The sequence below is a fragment of the Macaca mulatta genome, chromosome 13 (genome assembly GCF_049350105.2).
Source record: "Macaca mulatta isolate MMU2019108-1 chromosome 13, T2T-MMU8v2.0, whole genome shotgun sequence".
NCBI classification, from domain to species: domain Eukaryota; kingdom Metazoa; phylum Chordata; class Mammalia; order Primates; family Cercopithecidae; genus Macaca; species Macaca mulatta.
Genome location: NC_133418.1, coordinates 123037253 through 123056038, shown reverse-complemented (window position 1 = coordinate 123056038; position 18786 = coordinate 123037253). Strand labels below are relative to the sequence as shown.

At 52.3% G+C, this 18786-nt stretch overlaps 1 protein-coding gene across 8 annotated transcripts in view; it reads right to left on the bottom strand.

Moving 5' to 3' along the window:
* Positions 1 to 18786, bottom strand: part of MYT1L (myelin transcription factor 1 like) — a 533658-nt gene that overhangs the window by 13591 nt on the left and 501281 nt on the right. For all 8 annotated transcript variants that reach the window (XM_028831516.2, XM_077958484.1, NM_001265731.1 and 5 more), the window contains 1 exon segment: positions 6776 to 6867. In XM_028831516.2, the coding sequence (XP_028687349.1) occupies positions 6776 to 6867 (92 nt within the window).

Genomic DNA, 18786 nt, shown 5'->3' with positions numbered 1-18786 from the left:
CAATTTGTAAACTCTGCCAGAATGACGACCTCAGCCAGGTGTGTACCTGACCATCTGAGTGTCCCTGGTGGGTGACAGCTGCCCTGCTGAGGTCCACGGGGCACATGGATCAGTCCTGGCATAGCTGGGCACAGGGCCCAGATGCCCGTATTTACAAAGGACATTCTGGACACCTGCTTCCCTGACCGGCTGTGTCTGGTTACTGGCAACATTACACTGCCAACGCCAAAGATATGGAGATTCCTCTCTGTTTGTGACCACTTGACCTCACACAATTGGGTGTACACAGAAGGAGAGCAGGAGTTTGGCAAACGCAATCACCCTAGAAAACTCAGGATTTGAGATTGCTGTTCTCATTGGTTCTACAGCACCACAATGGATCTTTTTTTTTTTTTTTTTTGAGACTGAGTCTGGCTCTGTTGCCCAGGCTGGAGTGCAGTGGCCGGATCTCAGCTCACTGCAAGCTCTGCCTCCCGGGTTTTACGCCATTCTCCTGCCTCAGCCTCCCAAGTAGCTGGGACCACAGGCGCCCGCCACTTCGCCCGGCTAGTTTTTTGTATTTTTTAGTAGAGATGGGGTTTCACCGTGTTAGCCAGGATGGTCTCGATCTCCTGACCTCGTGATCCGCCCGTCTCGGCCTCCCAAAGTGCTGGGATTACAGGCTTGAGCCACCGCGCCCGGCCCACAATGGATCTTTACTCAAAACTAATGGAAAATGTATCCAGGCCTAGGAGGCTCCCAGTAGGTAGATGCTGTTTTCAAGCTTTGCAGACAGAAGGGAAGAAGGGGTACAATCAACCAGAGTCTGAGGCCTGAAAGCACCCCAAACCCCTGCTGACATCAGCAGGACAGAGGTGGAGGCTCCTCTCTACCGAGACGTCAGAAAGATGAGAGCAAGAGAAAGTGACGGATCAGTGGGATTGGGCCTTAGATGCTGCTTTTAGTGAAATGAGAAAAAAAAAAAAAATTATACCCCCAAGATAAAAATACCCAATGCAAAAACATCCCAATTCATAAAGCAACTAAATTATGAATGAATGTATCATTTAAAAAGCATTCCCCATAAGCTTCTGTTAAACTGCAAGCATCCAAATGCCTTTAGAACCCCTCCGTGTGAAGGAGGCCCTCAGAACACTGGACCTGGTGACGCTTCCACTGTCTACAGCCGTCACGGGCAAATTTCTCAAGCACGTTCCTAGGGATCCCATCTTGCAGAGGCCTTTCAATATGTTTCTATCAAAAACCTTGGACGGGGATGTTTAGTTTGAATAATTTATGAGAAATGTCAAACTAACTGGCCTATCAGGCTTGGTTATCTAACTGATCTGCCAGATCAGGTCAACTGTTCTGACAGAAGTCAGTGTCATTTTAAATCCAAACAAAAGTCTTGACACGGGTCCCATGACAACCTTTCATCTCTAGTTTTGTTCTGGGAGTGATGGATGGGTGGATGTTACTTCCATAGCTCTGCTCTGTCCTGGGGGACCACCCTCAGGCCCAAGTGGTCACCACCAGCCCTTTGTGGGAGCCTGGGAACATCTCAGTCCTGCGGCTGCCCACTGCGGCTCCACACAGCATGCCATTCCTTTGTGAGGGGGAGGAGGGAGACGGGGAAACGGTGCCAGGAAGAACCGGCAGGTCACAGAGGCATACCCGGCCCATAAGATTCTGGAGGATGAGGGAATGTGGAAGAGGAGGGCCTGCAAACTAATTCTGCAGAGCTGTCCACAGCCACATCCCTGGGACAGCCTACGAGCCCCCAGGCACGTGTGAAGTCCCCTCAGGGAGAGGAGAGCTCTGGATTGGGTGGGAATTTCCCTTCCCCCTGCAGCAGGGCAGTGAGTGGCCCAGGAAGCAGTCCCTGGGGTTGATGGGGCCTCTGAGCTGAGCCTCACTTTGTGGATGGTTAGGCTGAAACTAGAATTTTGTTGTTGTTGTTGTTTGTTTGTTTTGAGATGGAGTTTGCTCTTGTTACCCAGGCTGGAGTGCAATGGCGTGACCTTGGCCTCCACCTCTTGGATTCAAGCGATTCTCCTGTCTCAGCCTCCTGAGTAGCTGGGATTACAGGCGCCTGCCACTACACCTGGCTAATTTTTGGTATTTTTAGTAGAGATGGGGTTTCACCATGTTGGCCAGGCTGGTCTCGAACTCCTGACCTCAGGTGATCTGCCTGCCTCAGCCTCCCAAAGTGCTGGGATTACAGGCGTAAGCCACTGTGCCCAGCCACAAACAGGGTTTTATAATACATTCCACCAGTTGGCCTGTAAGCCCTCAGGAAGAAACTGCTTTTGTAAAAAACTGGCCCGAGCAGGGAGGGCCCCAGCTGAAAAGCAGCATCTCAGAGCCAGAAAATCCACCCACTGGACACCACACCAAACAAGCAAAAAAATCCTACTCAAATTAGCATAACGTGGTCCTGGAAGATTTTGATTTATTTCAGGATCCTGGTAACGCTTGAGAGACCAGCGTCCCATGGTGAACCCGGCCAGCACTGGTCACTCTCACTAATGGCCTGGTGGAATTTCCAAGCCTCCTGGAATTTCGTTCTCCTTCCTTACAGCTGAAGTAGAAATGTGAGTTCCCACACTTTGGAGCTCTCAGGAATATTAAGCGAAATAAGTAGATGAAGTTCCTGACAAAGTGCTTCATGTTTTCGGGGCTCGATGGAGGTTAGAGCTCCTTTCCCTAGCTTGCTTTCTGCTGTGATAGTAAAAGGAAAGAAAAAGCATTATCTTATTTCCTTCTCTCCTAAACACTGCCCCTGCCCCCACTACCCCCCAAAAAGCCACTGATTGTACAACTTCAGCCAAGGTGCCAAGGCGCTAAGAGGCGTACGGCGAACTGCAAAAGGGTTCTGAAGGGAGATTCACTAACAGGGTCACCCCGGCTGCTCAGGCAGAGCTGAGTGCTAATGCGTGATGAGATCACTCCACGGATAAAGAAAATAAGGTGATCCTTGTCGGGGAGAGACACGAGAGTAGGCTCGTCCCTAAACTTAAAAAAGAAAGAAAGAAAAATACTTTAGAGCCAGAAGGGAACCTCAAGGACATCTGGAACAGCTACTTCCCTGTCAGACAAATGCTCAAGAGAAAGAACTAAAATCCGGTGCCAGGGGCCTCCCTGGCCGAGTCAGTGCCTCACGGTGGGTCCCAGTGGCTTCTCTGTCCCGCACAGTATCTGGGCCTCACACGCAGGGAAGCTGCTGAGCATCTCGTGAGAAAATGACCCCAGGAAAGGCTTTACACTCAGGATATGAAAGAAAAGAAGGCTGGGCATGGTGGCTCATGCCTGTAATCCCAGCACTTTGGGAGGCTGAGGTGGGCAGATTGCTTGAGCTCAGGAGGTCAAGAGCAACCTAGTGGGCAACATAGTGAGATCTCGTCTCTATTAAAATATTTAAGGCCAGGCACGGTGGCTCACGCCTGTAATCCTAGCACTTTGAGAGGCGGAGGCAGGTAGATTGCTTGAACTCAGGAGTTTGAGAGCAGCCTGGGCAACATGGCGAAGCCCCATCTCTACCAAAAATACAAAAATTAGCTGGGTGTGGTGGTGCACAGCTGTAGTCCCAGCTACTCAGGAGGCTGAGGTGGGAGGATCGCTTGACCCTGGGAGGCGGAGACTGCAGTAAGCCAAGATCGTGCTGCTGCTCTCCAGCCTGGGTGACAGAGTGAGATCCAGTCCAAAAAAAGAAAGAGAGGGATTGTCTTTTCCACATCTGTGGCAAAGGCAACAGGAACATAGAGCTTTGGACGCGAAGAATGGTACCACGGCAGCAGAAATTGGATGCTGTGCCTCTGTCCTCTGAAGAGCAGCAGGAAAGATCCCCTTTCCTGGATTAGCTACACATACACGGAAATGATGCCTGGGCACACAACTGTGCTCTGGGGGTCGGTAAGAACTCTCTCGGTTTGGTGCCAACAGTGTCAGGAATCAACAGCCCCAGGCGTCAGCACCCACCTGGACTTAGGAAGACCTGGGTGGGACCCACTTCCACCACCTGTTCTCCCAGTGACCTGCAGCTCCTCTTTTTCACCCGTGGACGTGCGTGCGTTAGGATCTGCAGAAGGGGAACTGTTTCTGTCCTGAAACTTAGCACTACACGAACTGTGTGTCCAGCAGCTCGGGTGAAATGCAGTGACCTGGCTGAAGGCTGGCCAGCAGCAGGAGCTGGGCCCAGCGGGTGGCCGGTGACCCTGGAGTGCCTGTGCCCTGGCTGCTTTCTGGTGGGATGAAGCCCAGTTGTTGGTTCCTCTAGTTTAGAGTCACAGACCAACTGCTTATCTTCATCCCTCCGAGTTAGCACCTGTTTTTGTGAATTAACTCCTTGTGTGCGGCAGTAATGGGAATGTCTAGTGCCCTAAATGTCGACTCAGGCCCGACAACGAAGAGACGGCCACCTCAGGGATCTGCCCACCGCTGCCCAGGTGGACTAGCCCAGGTGTGAATGGCTCCTCCTCTAGGGTCGGCAGATTTGTTCTCTCCATGCTTTCTTTCCTTTTCTGTTTTGAACTGGACTACCTAACCTAACCGCCACGTCCTTCATTAATGGGGAACAAAGGCACATGGACTCAGATCAATTGTCTAAGGATTTCCGCTTTAATCCAGGGTTATTCAGGGGTGAAATGCCCTCTAAGTATTTTGAAAAGCGCCTGGCATGTGGATGGAGCTCAAGGAATGTTTTCTTTCTGGCAAGGAACACTGCTCCATACTAACTGGGAAGCGAACGTTGGCTATCCTGGTATCTCAAAAGCAGGGTCCTTACACTGGCTGCTTGGGACTGCACCCGCAGGGAGAGGTTGTGCGGGTGGGTCAGGGTATTTGGAAGGTAGAAACTGACAGGAGCAGCCTGGGAGGCAGGATGCCTCCAGGAGCCCCAGACTCTGAGGACTAATATCAGGAAGCTGATGACCTTTCTGGTGAACAATGGGCCACGTGTTGAGGAATAGTTTGTGCTGGCTGCTGGCACAGGGAATCCTGCAGGCACACACGTGGGACATGCAGGCATCTCTCATGCTGTCCTCAGGACCACCAATAACAGATGAGAGGAGACCCCCATGGCTGTGGCCAGGGGCTTCGTGCCTGCATGCTTGGGAGCTGCTCAGGTGTGGCTCACTCGGTGGATTTGGGGAGGAGGTGCCCTTTGGTAAACGTACAGCAGGAGGTCCCAGGTTCTGCCCAGGGTCAGCTTTACAGGACGGATCTGTGCATCATAGGTCTGGGAGCCTTCAGCCCAGGGCATCCCGTGCTTTGTGGTGCTTGAAGAGCTTTGCAGGCTCCTTTTAGAAATACAAAATTAGGGGTGCATCTTGCAAGTGAGAGCTGAGAAGGGGAGGCTGGGCTTCTGCTGTGAAGGGGACCAGTCTGCTCAGTGGCTACAGGTTACAGCTGATCTCATTATTCCCAGGGGCCATGCGCTGTAAAGTTACCTGCTCACAGGCTGAGAGCAGGATCACTGCTTCTGGAAACAAGGGGCCAAGCTCCTGCCAGCCTCTGGTCCCATTTTTGTCAGTTGAAAAATAAAAAAACCTGTTAATATTGTTTGGCTGTGTCCCCACCCAAATCTCATCTTGAATTATAGTTCCCATAACCTCCACATGTCTTGGGAGGGACCTGGTGGGAGGTAATTGAATCATGGGGGTGGTTACCTCCATGCTGTTCCTGATACTGAGTTCTCATGAGATCTGGAGGTTTTATTAGGGGCTTTTCCCACTTCTCTCTGAACTTCTTTCTCCTGCCGCCTTGTGAAGAAGGACATGTTTGCTTCCCTTTGTGCCATGATCGTAGGTTTCCTGAGACCTCCCCAGCCATGTGGAGCTCTGAGTCGATTAATCCTCTTTCCTTTATAAATTACCCAGTCTCGGGTATTTCTTCATAGCAGTATGAGAATGGACTAATACACCTGTTTTATGTGTGCTCCAATTTAAAGACAACTTATTTAATAGACACTGTGGATTCCTTAACATTGAACTCAGAGCCAACAGTCAAAACCATGACTCCTGTCCGAAGGGAGCCTGGCTAACGTGTGTGTTTTCTCTGTGAGGCACATCACAGCCCCCTGCACTTAGGAACACCAGACACTTCAGCTGCTCTGTGAATGCACAGGAGTAACTACAAAAGCACTGAGATCACTGCCTGTGTCTACAAATTAATTTTAGCAGGGAGGTGAACTTGCAAATAGAGTCCTCAGGTCGTGAGAGTGGACTGTGCATGTTTCTAAGGGTTTAAGTGGCTCTCCTCTCTCCTGCTCCTCCAGAGGCCCCCAATTTTCCTCTGCAGAACTCTCTACACACCTGTGCCAGTTGGTGACAAGAGACACCCTCAGAACAAAACAGATTTGCAGGTGGAATCAAGAAAATCAGGCACTAGACATGCGGAGAGTGAGGGCAACAGGGGAGGGGGTACCATCCTTGTTATCTGTGGCCTGGGGGGCCCCAAAGCTGCTCCTGGATGGAGAAACTGCAGATGAGGGCCTGAGGGACAGAGGCAGAAATGTGGGCACACTGGGGTTCCAGGGAGCAAACTGACCAGTGCTGGAGAGACCCTCAGGACTTGGGCTTGTGATTCCAGCGAGTAGTGAAGTTGGTGAAGGGGGGAGACGGTTTTGAGAAAGACTGCTTTTTTTCTCAAGATGCTTAGCTTTATAGATGAGAGGGCCAGAATTATCCCTGCCCCTGCTTTCTAAGAAAAGTGAATCTGTTAAAGGACACAGAGCTGGCGTGGCCGTGCCCGCTGGGCCTTCCTGACCACGTGTGCCACGAGGGCTGGGGGTGCTCACCGTTGCTGGCCCGCTGTTTGATGGTCAGCATCTGCTCTCCAGAAAGCTTTGCCTTCTTCATCGCTGACGTGGCTCTCGGGCATCCTGACAGGCTGTGGACAAGACACAGGACGGCCATTAGTCAACTGTCTAGTGTCCCAGCCCCGCAGGGAAGCAGTGGTAAGCAAGCGGTAGACTAGCATTATTTTACTAGCTTGGTTGCCAGCGAAAGGCTGTCTGACAATGAGAAAAAGCAAAAAGACCAATGCGTACAGTATGACAGTTATGCACACGGGGTGCATGTGCGTGTGCATGTGTGTGTCCGTGTACTCATGCATGTGGTGAGCGCTGGTCATGGGCGCTCGGCTGGAGCTGCCTCTCAGGGGGGATCTTGGGAGCTGGGGCTCTGAGAGCAGAGGAAGTTTGCCCTTCATTGTATAACTTTCAGAGCTTTTTGAAACTTTTATAGAGCGATAATGTTGCTTAAAAATCTTCTTTATTATGGGAAGCATCAAGCTTATAGAAAGGTTGGGTTTAAAAGTTAATTTCAAATGTACAAAAGTAGAGAGAGCAGAATAATGAACTCACCCCAAACTTAGCTGTCTCTCCAGGCTAGTCACCTGTGCCCCTCCTGCTTCCCCAGTCTCAAGGGTGAAAACATAACCGCAATCTCCTTATCTCACCCACAGTTTTTAGACAGTTTTCTAATATCACCAGCTATTCAATCTGTTTTCAAACTTCCCGGTGTCTCTTCACTTTTCTCAGCCACTGGTTTGTCGACGTCAGGATGAGTCTCAGCTCTTCAGAGCACATGTGGCAGACGTGGCCGGTGGCCTCCGGGGCAGGAAGGCGCCTCTGCCTCCTTTTCTGTCCTGTTGGTTGTTTGCTGAAGATGGCACGTCCTGTGTGCGGAGCGCCTCTTCCATGCAGTCCCGTGCCTCGGCTTCCTCACAACTCCTCAGCCTCTGAGGGGCCTTCCCTCCCTCCTAGGGGCTCCTGGACATGCGGGTCAACCGGAGTCCTCACTGTGCTACAGGCCAGGGGCCGTCTGGCACTTAACTATGGGTGAGGTGAAAAACTTCTGTATATAATGTGTGTGTGTGTGTGTTTTTTTTTTTTTTGAGACAGAGTCTTGCTCTGTCACCCGGGCTGGAGTGCAGTGGCACGACGTTGGCTCACTGCAGCCTCCGCCTCCTGGGTTCCAGTGATTCTCCTGCCTCACCCTCCTGATTACAGGATTATGGCCTCTGGGATTACAGGTGTGTGCCACCATGCCTGGCTAATTTTTGTATTTTTAGTAGAGACAGGGTTTCACCATATTGGCCAGGCTGGTCTTCAACTCCTGACCTCAGGTGATCCACCCACCTCGGCCTCCCAAAGTGCTAGGATTACAGGCATGAGCCACTGCACCTGGCCTATAATGTTTTATATATGTATATAACATACATGTTTATTCTCTCTATATATAATATTGTATTCCACCTGTATATTAAGTGTTAGACGGACCCTGTCCTTAAGTGGTGTGATGGCCAGCAAAATAAGGTGGAGTTTGGCTGGGGTAGTCAGAGGAGCGCGCGCCCGACTCCAGGGGAAACCATCTCCCTTCTGGCTCCCCCATCTGCTGAGAGCAGATATGTGTTAGGGATATATCTAGAAACACTCTACTAGCGCAGGCAGATTACATAATTATTAGAAATATCTCTTTAATATCTGCACTAATATAATTAAGCTTTCTAGGTATTGTTTTTGTAATACATGTTTTAAAATTTTTTTTGAAGAAAACGGGAAAATTCATAGCAGAACTTGATCGTAATACGTTTTCAACTGGGGATATTAGTGGTTGTTTTTGGGGAAATCCTATCTCAGTATAAAAATATTTTCAGTATTCTTCATCAACACCACTGGTCTAAGTTATTATTTTTTTTGATGTGATGTTTGCATCTCATAATTATAACAGAATATTCATAAACTTCTAAATAATCATTGCTGTTGCCTGACCGTGTCCCCTGAAAACGCGTGCACTGAAATCCTGACCCTCACCGGGATGGTGTGAGGGGGAGGGGCATGTGGGAAGTGAGGAGGCCTCGTGATGGGATCCGTGCCCCTATAACAGGGACCCAGAGAGCTCCTTCACCCCTTCTCCCGTGTGAGGACAGAGTGAGAAGGCGCTGTCTACCAACCACAGTGCAGCCCTGGCCTGACGCCGAATCTGCTGGCGCCTTGGTCTCGGACTTCCAGTCTCCAGAACTTGGAGAAATAAGTTTCTGGTTTCTACGCTGCCCGAGGTATGGTATTTGTTTTTGTAGCCCTAGAACGTCTAAGACAATCACCAGTAATTGTTGCTCATCCCAGAACTCTGTGGTTGTGAACTGCTGTGTTTGCTGATGATGTTCCTAGGTTCAGTGGGAGAAGGAGCAGCGGGGACTTTAACCCCGGTGTCATCAGCTCCAGCATCATCAGCTCCCGCGTCCTCTCCCATCCCAGGGCAAGCCGCACGGGAAGCCCCAGGAGCAGAGAGGCCTCTGGGAGCCAGGTGGCGTGACGGGGTGGGCACGGTGGGCACCCTGGCTTCTCCTGCTCGCCGTGACTGCATCCCCAGGAATCTGGATAGTCCCTGAGGGGGTCCTAGCTCATGGTTCCCTTTGCTGTTTTTTTGTTCATTTATTCGTTACTAGACGTTGGCACTGCTGCTTCTGATGGAGCCTCTCACCCTGCCTGCTGCTGTTTACACCGGAAATCCCCGTGCTCCTCAAGCTCTCTTTAGTGTGGGGCGTGAACGAACCCCTTGCGTTCCAGAGGGAACAGGCTCCTCTTCAGGCCTCCCTGATGGGGCCTGGGGTTGCCCAGCGACCTGGCAGCCGCTCCCACTCCGGGGCACCCTCCTGGGTCTTCTCCTACCTCCCCATCAGATCCCAGCAGGACGCCCTGCAAATCCGGCTGGGGTGGGGGCTGACACTTCTGCTTCCCTAGCTCATCCGTTAATCTGCTTCCGACGACGAGCTGGATGTTTTCATTTGTAAAAATAAGAAGTTCTCAAAAGATCTGTTAAGGCTCTCCTAAAATAGGATGCTTGGATTTTAACACCACTTTTCCCTTTCCCGCCACTGGACACACTGCCGCTGTCGCACACGTCTTCCTGCAGGTGTGCCTCCTCTTTGGCCCCCTCCATCCAGGTAGACTCTGCAGTCAGGTGACCACATCTGGCAAGTCCTTCGTGAGACCAGGAGGCCCATTGGACCTCACACCGCACCCCCCGACGCTCTAACGCACATAAGACGTGGAGCTGGCTAGGAAAGACTCATGCATTCCTGTTTGCTCACTTGTGAAATGAGAATAAAATATTGAATTGACTGTGTTTGTGAAGTTTAATGAAAAGAATGTGTATTCTTGAGGGCAAGGATTAAAATGCAATTTTTGTTAAAATCCCCAAGATGGGAGAGTGCTGGAGACAGAGCAGGTGCCTAGTGACAATTTCTGAAAGCGTAAAATGTCTGGATGCATTTTGTGATGGCTCAGTGAGTGGAGGCCCAGGGTGAGTGTGAGTGCACCCAGGCCTTGGAAGGTGCAGGCGGAGTCCCGGAAGAGGCCTGTGGCAGGATTTTGCAGGACTTCCAAGTTGAAAGAAGACTCTTGGCCGGGCGCAGTGGCTCATGCTTGTAATCCCAGCACTTTGGGAGGCTGAGGTGGGGGGATCACGAGGTCAGGAGTTTGAGACCAGCCTGACGAACATGGTGAAACCCTGTCTCTACTAAAAATACAAAAATTAGCTGGGCATGGTGGCGGGCGCCTGTAATCCCAGCTACTTGGGAGTCTGAGGCAGGAGAATCTCTTGAACCCGGGAGGTAGAGGTTGCAGTGAGCCGAGATTGCACCACTGCACTCCAGCCTGGGCGACAGAGCAAGGCTCTGTCTCAGAAAAAAAAAAAGAAAAAAAGACGACTCTTGAGTGCCGCTGCCGCCCTGGGCTAAGATGAGAGGAAGGCTGGGGGGAAGGCCTCCTGCAGAGGTCCTGAGACTATGACTGTAGGACGAGGATGACGCCTGGTCGGTCCACGGTGCCTGTGGCCCAGCCCCGCTCAGTGTGACCCTCAGAAATGCAGGGAGCAGCTCCCATCTTCCGTCCTCTGAACCTCCCCAGCCCTTTCGACTTGCCCTGTGTCTGTGAATGGCATTTAGGGGCCAGGAGCTGCAGGTCGGGAGAGAGGGAGGGCCAGAGGCCTGCATCCTCCCCCTTGCCATCCTCTCAGCGAGCGGCCTCTGCTGTTTGCCCTGAAACCCCTCCCTTCTCTTCATCACTTCAGTCCAGGTCTGTGCTTCTCCCTCTGCGGGGTCCCTGGGCCTCAGCCTAGGTCCCAACCGTTCCATCCCAGAGCTGAGAAATGGCTCCAGGGGCTCAGCCGTGATTGCCCCCCGCCGCCAGGAGAGCTTCCAGCAGCCTCTCTGAGAGCAGCCGCAATGCTGGAACATCTCCTAGGGCAGGGGTCCCCAAACCCTGGGCCGCGGCCTGTTAGAACCTGGCCGCACAACCGGAGGTGAGCAGTGCCCGAGCTCTGCCTCCCGTCATGTCAGCGGCGGGATTCGATTCTCACGAGAACGCAAACGCTATTGAGAACTGCGCCTGCCAGGGGTCCAGGCTGCGGGCTCCTCAGGAGAAGCGAATCCTGGTGATCTCAGGTGGAACGGTTTCATCCGGAAACCATCCCACCCTTTTTCTGTGGAAAAATTACCTTCCATGAAACCGCTCCCTTGTGCCAAAAGGTTGGGGGCCGCTGTCCTAGAGTCCTTGGCGACGGGCTCGTCTCCCATGTGCTGCCTCCCACTGTCCACGCACAAATTCCCCAGGCCAGGGAGCTCCCCTGCCTCGGTGCACGCCCCTGGCCTCCCACGTGGGTTTCTGTCCCGCCCTGTCCCCGTCCAACTGGCCTCCCAACTCGTTACTGTTTTGTCCACAAAGCGGGGCCCGGCCTGCTCGAATCCCCGCGCCCCGGGGACGTGGACACGGGCGGTTCACATCCTTGGTTACTTTTCCTTTTCTGCTGGTCTAAGGGCGGGTCCCCGCAATGCCGAGCACATGGCCGTGCGTATCCCGGTGTCCAGGGGCCTTTGCAGATGGGACGCGTTTAGTAAAAATGCACAGCGTAGAAAATGGGAACAGACTGACATGTCAGTGATTTTTCCTTTCGGATTCGGCTTCTGCAGACACTGCCCCGGTCTCCACCTCACTGGGGGTGCGGAGCTCCCCAGACTTTCTCTTTTATGGGTCTTGCTGCAGAATTTTTAAAGATCTGCTCAGGTAAGTCCTTCAGCGCAGATCTCACTTTCTTTGTCCCACAGTGGACCAAATGCTTGCAGAATCGTCGGTGCAGGCCTGGCGGAGAGCATTCACCCACGAACCAGCAGCTCCGCAGTGGCGGGCGGAGAGTGGGACCTCGTTTCCCTGGCTCTGCTCCAGCCTTGCTTCTGGGGGATTCTTGTTACCCACAACCTAGGAGCTCCAGGGAGAAGCGAAGGACGGGTTTGGAAGTCAGACTTTCTCGGCTAAGTCCTGCTTCCGCTGCTGACTCATTCTAGCGACCTCTCTAAGCCCAGGTGTTTTATTTGTAAAATGGGAATTTAAAAGCAAACAAAATTCTCTACCTCATAGGGATATTCTGAAGGTTGAATATAGAGAAAGGATATTAAGTGAGAACCACGAAAGGCAGATGTGAGGATAACCAGGCCTGGGAGAACAGGTGAGGTTCCGTCCTGTGGAAACAGCTCAGTGAGCTCCGGCCGCTGTAGGCCTGGCTCTCTGGGGGACACGGTTGACAGCCCGAGGCGAGGCCCCTCTGCGGCTGGGCTTGGTGACCCAGCTCCCAGAGCCTGGCGGTCTTGGTGCGGATGTCACTGCCGCCTTCGCTCGGCAGCACCAACAGGCCCCTTCCCCGTCCTCTCTGTCGCTGGCATCCCTCCCTGCTCCCGTCGTCATGATGGGGTGCATTTGCTTCTTCAGTGGCTCTTGTCTCATGACACTGTCAGCTCCACCCCAGCAGGGCCACCCCTGCGTCCTTTCCATCCCCTCCACTCAGAATCGTGGTTCGTGCCAGGGGCACCATGGGCCCTGGAGGAATGTCTGTTGTGTGAATAAAATAGGAAGGACAGTGTCCTGCCTCCCAGTGGTCAGGAAGCAGGAGGGGCCGAGAGGCCGAGCTGCTTTCCGGCTCTGATTCGGAGGAGGGAGAGTGTGGGGGTGCATTCCCCTGGGTGCACCTCCATGGAACCCTGACAGCCACCCCTTCCCCACGCCCTGCCCGGAACTCCCGGCCTCCAGGCACCAGACAGTCGGCCAGGCCAGTGTCCCAGGGCTGCCTGGCCCACCTCTCCTTTGTCCTGTATTTTATCTTTTCTAGTTTAGAATTTGTTTTTGTCTCTTCTTAACCATAGGTGGCTTTTCCTGCATTGAAACCCTTAGACTTGGCCGGGCGCGGTGGCTCAAGCCTGTAATCCCAGCACGTTGGGAGGCCGAGATGGGCGGATCACGAGGTCAGGAGATCGAGACCATCCTGGCTAACACGGTGAAACCCCGTCTCTACTAAGAAATACAAAAACTAGCTGGGCGAGGTGGCGGGCGCCTGTAGTCCCAGCTACTCGGGAGGCTGAGGCCGGAGAATGGCGTGAACCCGGGAGGCGGAGCTTGCAGTGAGCTGAGATCCGGCCACTGCACTCCAGCCTGGGCTACAGAGCGAGACTCCGTCTCAAAAAAAAAAAAAAAAAAAAAAGAAACCCTTAGACTGGGGAGTGGCTCCAGGTACACAGGTGCCAGGCATACAGGTGCCAGGCATACAGGTGCCAGGCATACAGCACCACCCGAGAAACTGCGTGGCTCCCTGTGCATCAGAACGCTTCATCGCCAACGGAATGCCCCGTGGCACAGTTATCTCTTTTTTTTCTTTTAAAAATATTTTAATAGAAACTAGGTCTCACTATGTTGCCCAGGCTGGTCTTGAACTCCTGATCTCAAGCGACCCTCCTGCCTCAGCCTCCCAAAGTGCTAGGATTACAGGTATGAACCACCACATTCAGCCTTTTTGTTGTTGTTGTTAAGAAATAAAACAGAAATTTTCATGGCTTAAAGTCCCATGTTAAAAATTTTGTATGATCCATTGCTAACACATCACACAAGTACTTTCCAGCTCAGATAGTGTTTGGGGACCCAAGGCAAGAGATCATTCTGAGCTACGCTGTATGGATTAGCAAATGAAGCAGAAGCACTTGGGAAAAGCGGACAGGCGCCGCGGACAGCAATTCTGTGGTGTCTGGCAATTCCTGGCTCAGGAGCAGAGCTCCCTGCCGGGTTCCCAGAAGCTCTGGGCCCTGGTGGGCACCCCCAGAGGAGAGAGGAAGGAGCGCTCAAGCCCCAGTGCCACTCATGATGCTTCCTCCCTCCTGTTTTAGATCCAGCAGAGAAACCAGCCTAACAGGGGGGAGGTGCCGCATGAGGAGCCAAGGACATTCCCAGCAAATACTTTCACAGCTTAAAAGCCGCAGCCAAAAGCAGCTGCTGAGGCTACGCCAAGACGAAGGCGCATAAAATGAGGACGGACATGGTGCACGGCTGGCTGCTTTGACTTGCTTCAGGGAAACCCCGTCACCCACATTCTCTCGCTGCAGGTGCTTCCTTCAAGGTCACTGAGTGAGCGTGGAGTGAGGAGTGACAGCTATGGGCCACCCTGGGGGTGGACCTGTCCCGTTCCCATGCCCCAGCGTATGGGGCCTCACTCTCTGGCTGGGGGGCTGGGGCCTGCATTGTAGGGTGAGAGGTAGACCAGAGGACGCTGGGGTCCTGCCAGTTGGTTCCATCCCAGGGTGGACCCCTGTTGTCGGCAGCACCCGGGACCCCGCAGATGCCGTACTCCAGAGGGGCTTCACATGGCCACCTTGTCCTCAGCTCCCCACGGGGGCCTGAGCTCCTGAAATCACCCAGTGTGGTCAGAAGGTGGCTCCTGCTGGGAGGTGAGCACTGGGATACTTGTCCACTCTCATGTCAAAAAGGCCCATTTTCTCATGACTTGATTAAAAACTTCCTTATTAAAGGTATTTAAATAGTCATATCTATTAGGGATCTCCCCATCCCGGCTTCTCCTACCTTGAAAATAAAGGAACAGAACTAAGTGGTGTGTGGCTAGTTAAGTGCATGGGCGAGAACCGCGCAGAGGACCCACCACTCCGGGAAGCAGAGGCCGCCGGAGACAAGCCCCCCATGGACGGGGGGATGGGGGCACCACACTGCCGGAAACTGCAGAGTCCACATTCCTGGACCCACACTGAGGTTCAGCACCGGCTGTGCCCACAGTCTCATGCTGCTTCTCTTCACTCTCAGTTAATAAAACTGCCTGCTGGGAATGACACATAATGGTGTTATTTAAGGAGCAGGAGCCTTCAGCAAGAGTTTGGGAAACTAAATTAGGAAACAAAGACGGGCCTGAAGAATGAGGCATTCTGTCCAAACGTGGCTGTGTCGGTGCCGCCAATTCCAATCCAGTGACTGCACCGCCAGCTCAGGTCCAATTTGGAAGCGAACGCTGTGAGCCAGCCCAGCACAGCCCTGGGGGTGGTGGCCCCGGTGTGGGGACAGTGCCATCTAGCGGTGGCCTGGGGGCCTGGGGGTGGCGCTGGCCCAGGGCTCTTAGGGGAAAGTCCACACACCTGGTTCAGCCAGGAAGGTCAGCCCACGGCTGGTCTCGGGTGGTGAGAGCGTGCTTACCATTTCATTCACACATTGGTTCTGAACGTGAGACCCAGCAGCCTGTTACAGAAACGCTTCTCCAATTAAAGTCAAGTGCTGCTGAGGGTAGGTTTGAAAGTCACCAAGTTTCAGTGTGGGAAGTTCTGGGCAGCAAGTAGTTAAGTGGCTGCTCCACCCGCTTGCCCCAGGCCCCAGACGTCTGGCACCAGGCGTCAGCACCAGGAATTCCAGATGAAGGTTCCAGGGGAGGCCCCGACATTTTTATCAGGACATCAGCCTAGAAGGGCCTTTTTTTGGAGAACATTACAGTTGGAAATAACTAAAGAAGTGAAACTTTCAAAGGGGGATATGGTTAATAAGACACAGATTGGGAAGAAAAATAAGTAATTTGAGAGGAGGTGGGAGTGTGTGCAGCTTTGTTGCACCTGGAAAAATGCTGGGATGAGGAGAACTCGGGACAAAGAGCTCTGGGTGGGAAAAGCCCAGCCAGGTGCTGTCTGTGATTCAGTATCCTCTGAAAATCAGCTCCACCCAGCCATGGGCAAACAGTTTCCTTCACACTGAGTTTCACTCTAACAACATTTTATTTATTTTACTATTCACGATTCCACCACTACTATTATCATACTCTAACTGTATATAATTTATAGGAGACACCATCCACTCCGGGTGCATACATACACTATCACTGTAGATTTTAATCCTGTTCTTGTCATTGATTGACTCATGATGACCGAGCGCATCTCCTCAGTAAGCAAACACGGATGTGGTGCGGCAGCCACAGCCTCTCCTGCGTTTGCCCCGGCCCCACGGGAGCAGCTTGTCTGTGCTTTGCTTCCAGGACTCTGGCCCCAGCACGTGTGAGGAAGGGCAGGAGGGTGCTTTTGGAGCCAGGTGACATTCCTGCCTCTGACTGTGTATCAGATCTGCTTCCATCTCAGTGGGAAGCAATGGCACGGTGGTCCCTTCTCAAGCCAAGATCCAGAATTTGGAGGTTTTCCCCTAAAAATATTCTGTGTCAAACAGGCTGCTCTCAAACCACGGAGCGAGGGGAGCGTTTCCAGAACCGTGGTCTCTGTGCCGGGTGGATGACTCGGCCACAGCCACACAGGCAGGTGGTACAGGAAGTGCAGCCCTGGGTGGCAGCGTGACCACCCAGAGGGCCCCCAGCTCCCAGCCCAGGTCCCTCCCACTGGGGTGCACGTCCACCTGCCTCAGGAAAAAAAGCTCCCTCTCAAAGCCTGAGGATGGCAGCTACCCACACAGCTCATTCCTGCAGCCCAGGGAGTCCACCTACCTCCTGCCAAGGGATGGATTCTGGAGCCACTGCTATTCAGCAGTGACAATCAAAACACTGTTAGGAGAAGGAGGCCTGAAAAGAGACGTTTTGAAGAGCCACTTCCGTACAGTCCTATTAGAAGGGTCATGACAGTGCTAACAGCAGTGGTGAGCTGCTGTAAATGCTTTACTTATCATGTGCCGGTAGGCTCTTCAGACTTGATCCACCACTCAAACAACCTATGACCATCCCATTTTACAGAGGAGAGAACTGAGCAGAATAGCTAACTTGCCCCAGACCATACAGTCAGAAAAGGCAGGGCTGAGTTTACACCCAGGTCATCCAGCACCGGCCTCACTCTCCACTCTTCCTCCTGCGGCCTCTCTCTATGCACCCGTGAGTGACAGATGCTACACCCGGGCCCTGCCAGTGCAGTATGGGCAGAGGTCCCTGTGAATACACATGCCATAGAGGAAGGCGCATGATCTGACGATATGATGCTCTGCACCATTACAGAGGGAGGTGGAGTCTGCATGGGTGTTTAAAGATAGACATTTGTTTGATGAGGACGAGGAACAGTGGAAGGGCCGAAGAAGCCTGAGCAGCATGTCTCCAGCTTTGGATTTAGGTCTGGGTGCAACCAAGGGGCAGAGAGACAGAGGGAGCTGGAGGAATGGGTAAGAGCTTATTAGGGAAGATCTCAAGTGCCTTATGGAGGAGAATGGATTTAGCTTCTAGGCAATGACAAAGGATTGGAAGCATGTAATCCTGGCAACCACACAGTAGAGTTTGCTTGGTGGAGAGCTCACTGGCAGTAGCATGGAGGATGCTTGCGGAGAGCAGAGGGCAGTGGGGGGCCAGTGAGGAAGCTGGCAGAGGGGACTAGGGGAGGAATGAGGGAGTACAGCCTGAGGCAGCAATGGCAAGGGTACAGAAGAGAGCACCCACTCAAGAGGAGTAAGAAGGGCTGGGGCTTGGTGACCCACTGGATGCGGCTTGCTGCTTTTGCATTCCAAATTGATAGTTTGGTTGAGTACAGAATACTGAGTGTGCAAACATTTTCCTAAGAGTTTTGAAGGCATTGTTCTATTTGATTATTGTTTCCAACATTGCTGTTCAGTACATCTTTTATTAGCTTCCTTTTCTTTTGTCTCTCACTTTGTCTCTGTTTGTCTCTCTCGCTCTCTGCATCCCCATTCCAGGTTCTCAAAATTTCATGATGATGAACTTCCGTGTGGTTGGCTATGATAGTTTTATATGTCAACTTGGAGAGGATACGGCACCTGGTTGTTTAATCAAATACTCATCTAAGTGTTGCTGCGAAGGTATTTTGCAGAGTGACTAACATCTACCATCAGTTGGCTTATTTTTATTTTTATTTTTTTTGAGACAGGGTCTTGCTGTTACCTAGGCTGGAGTTCAGAGGGATGATCATACTCACTGCAGCCTCCAACTCTTGGGCTCAAGCAGTTCTCACTCCTCAGCCTCCCGAATAGCTATGACCACAGGGATGCATCACCATGCCTGGTTAATTTTGAAATTTTTTGTGGAGATGGTGTCTTGCCATGTTGCCCAGGTTGGTCTTAAACTCTTGGGCTCAAGTGATCCTCCTGCCTTCTCCTCCCCAAATACTGGGATTGCAGGTGTGAGCCTCCACACTTGGCCTCGTTGACTTTAAGTAAGGAGATTATTCTCAATACTCTCAGTGGGCCTGACTCAAGCAATAAAAAGACCTTAAGAACATAACTAAGGTTTCCCTGAAGAAGAAGAAATCCTCCCTGTGGAAGGGAGCCTGTCCTGACCAAGAGTTTCTAGGCTGCCTGTCTGCCCTACAGATTTTGGACTTGCTGAGCCAGCCCCATATGGTGTCGGACAGTTCCTTGTGATGAACCCATCCGTATATAAATCCTATTGGTCCTGCTTCTTGGGTAGAGCCCTGGATGACACAGAACCATTTCATGACTGCGTAGCTACTCAACGAGGCCTTTATATCTGAAAACTCAAGAGCTCTGTTATGGGGATTTTCTTT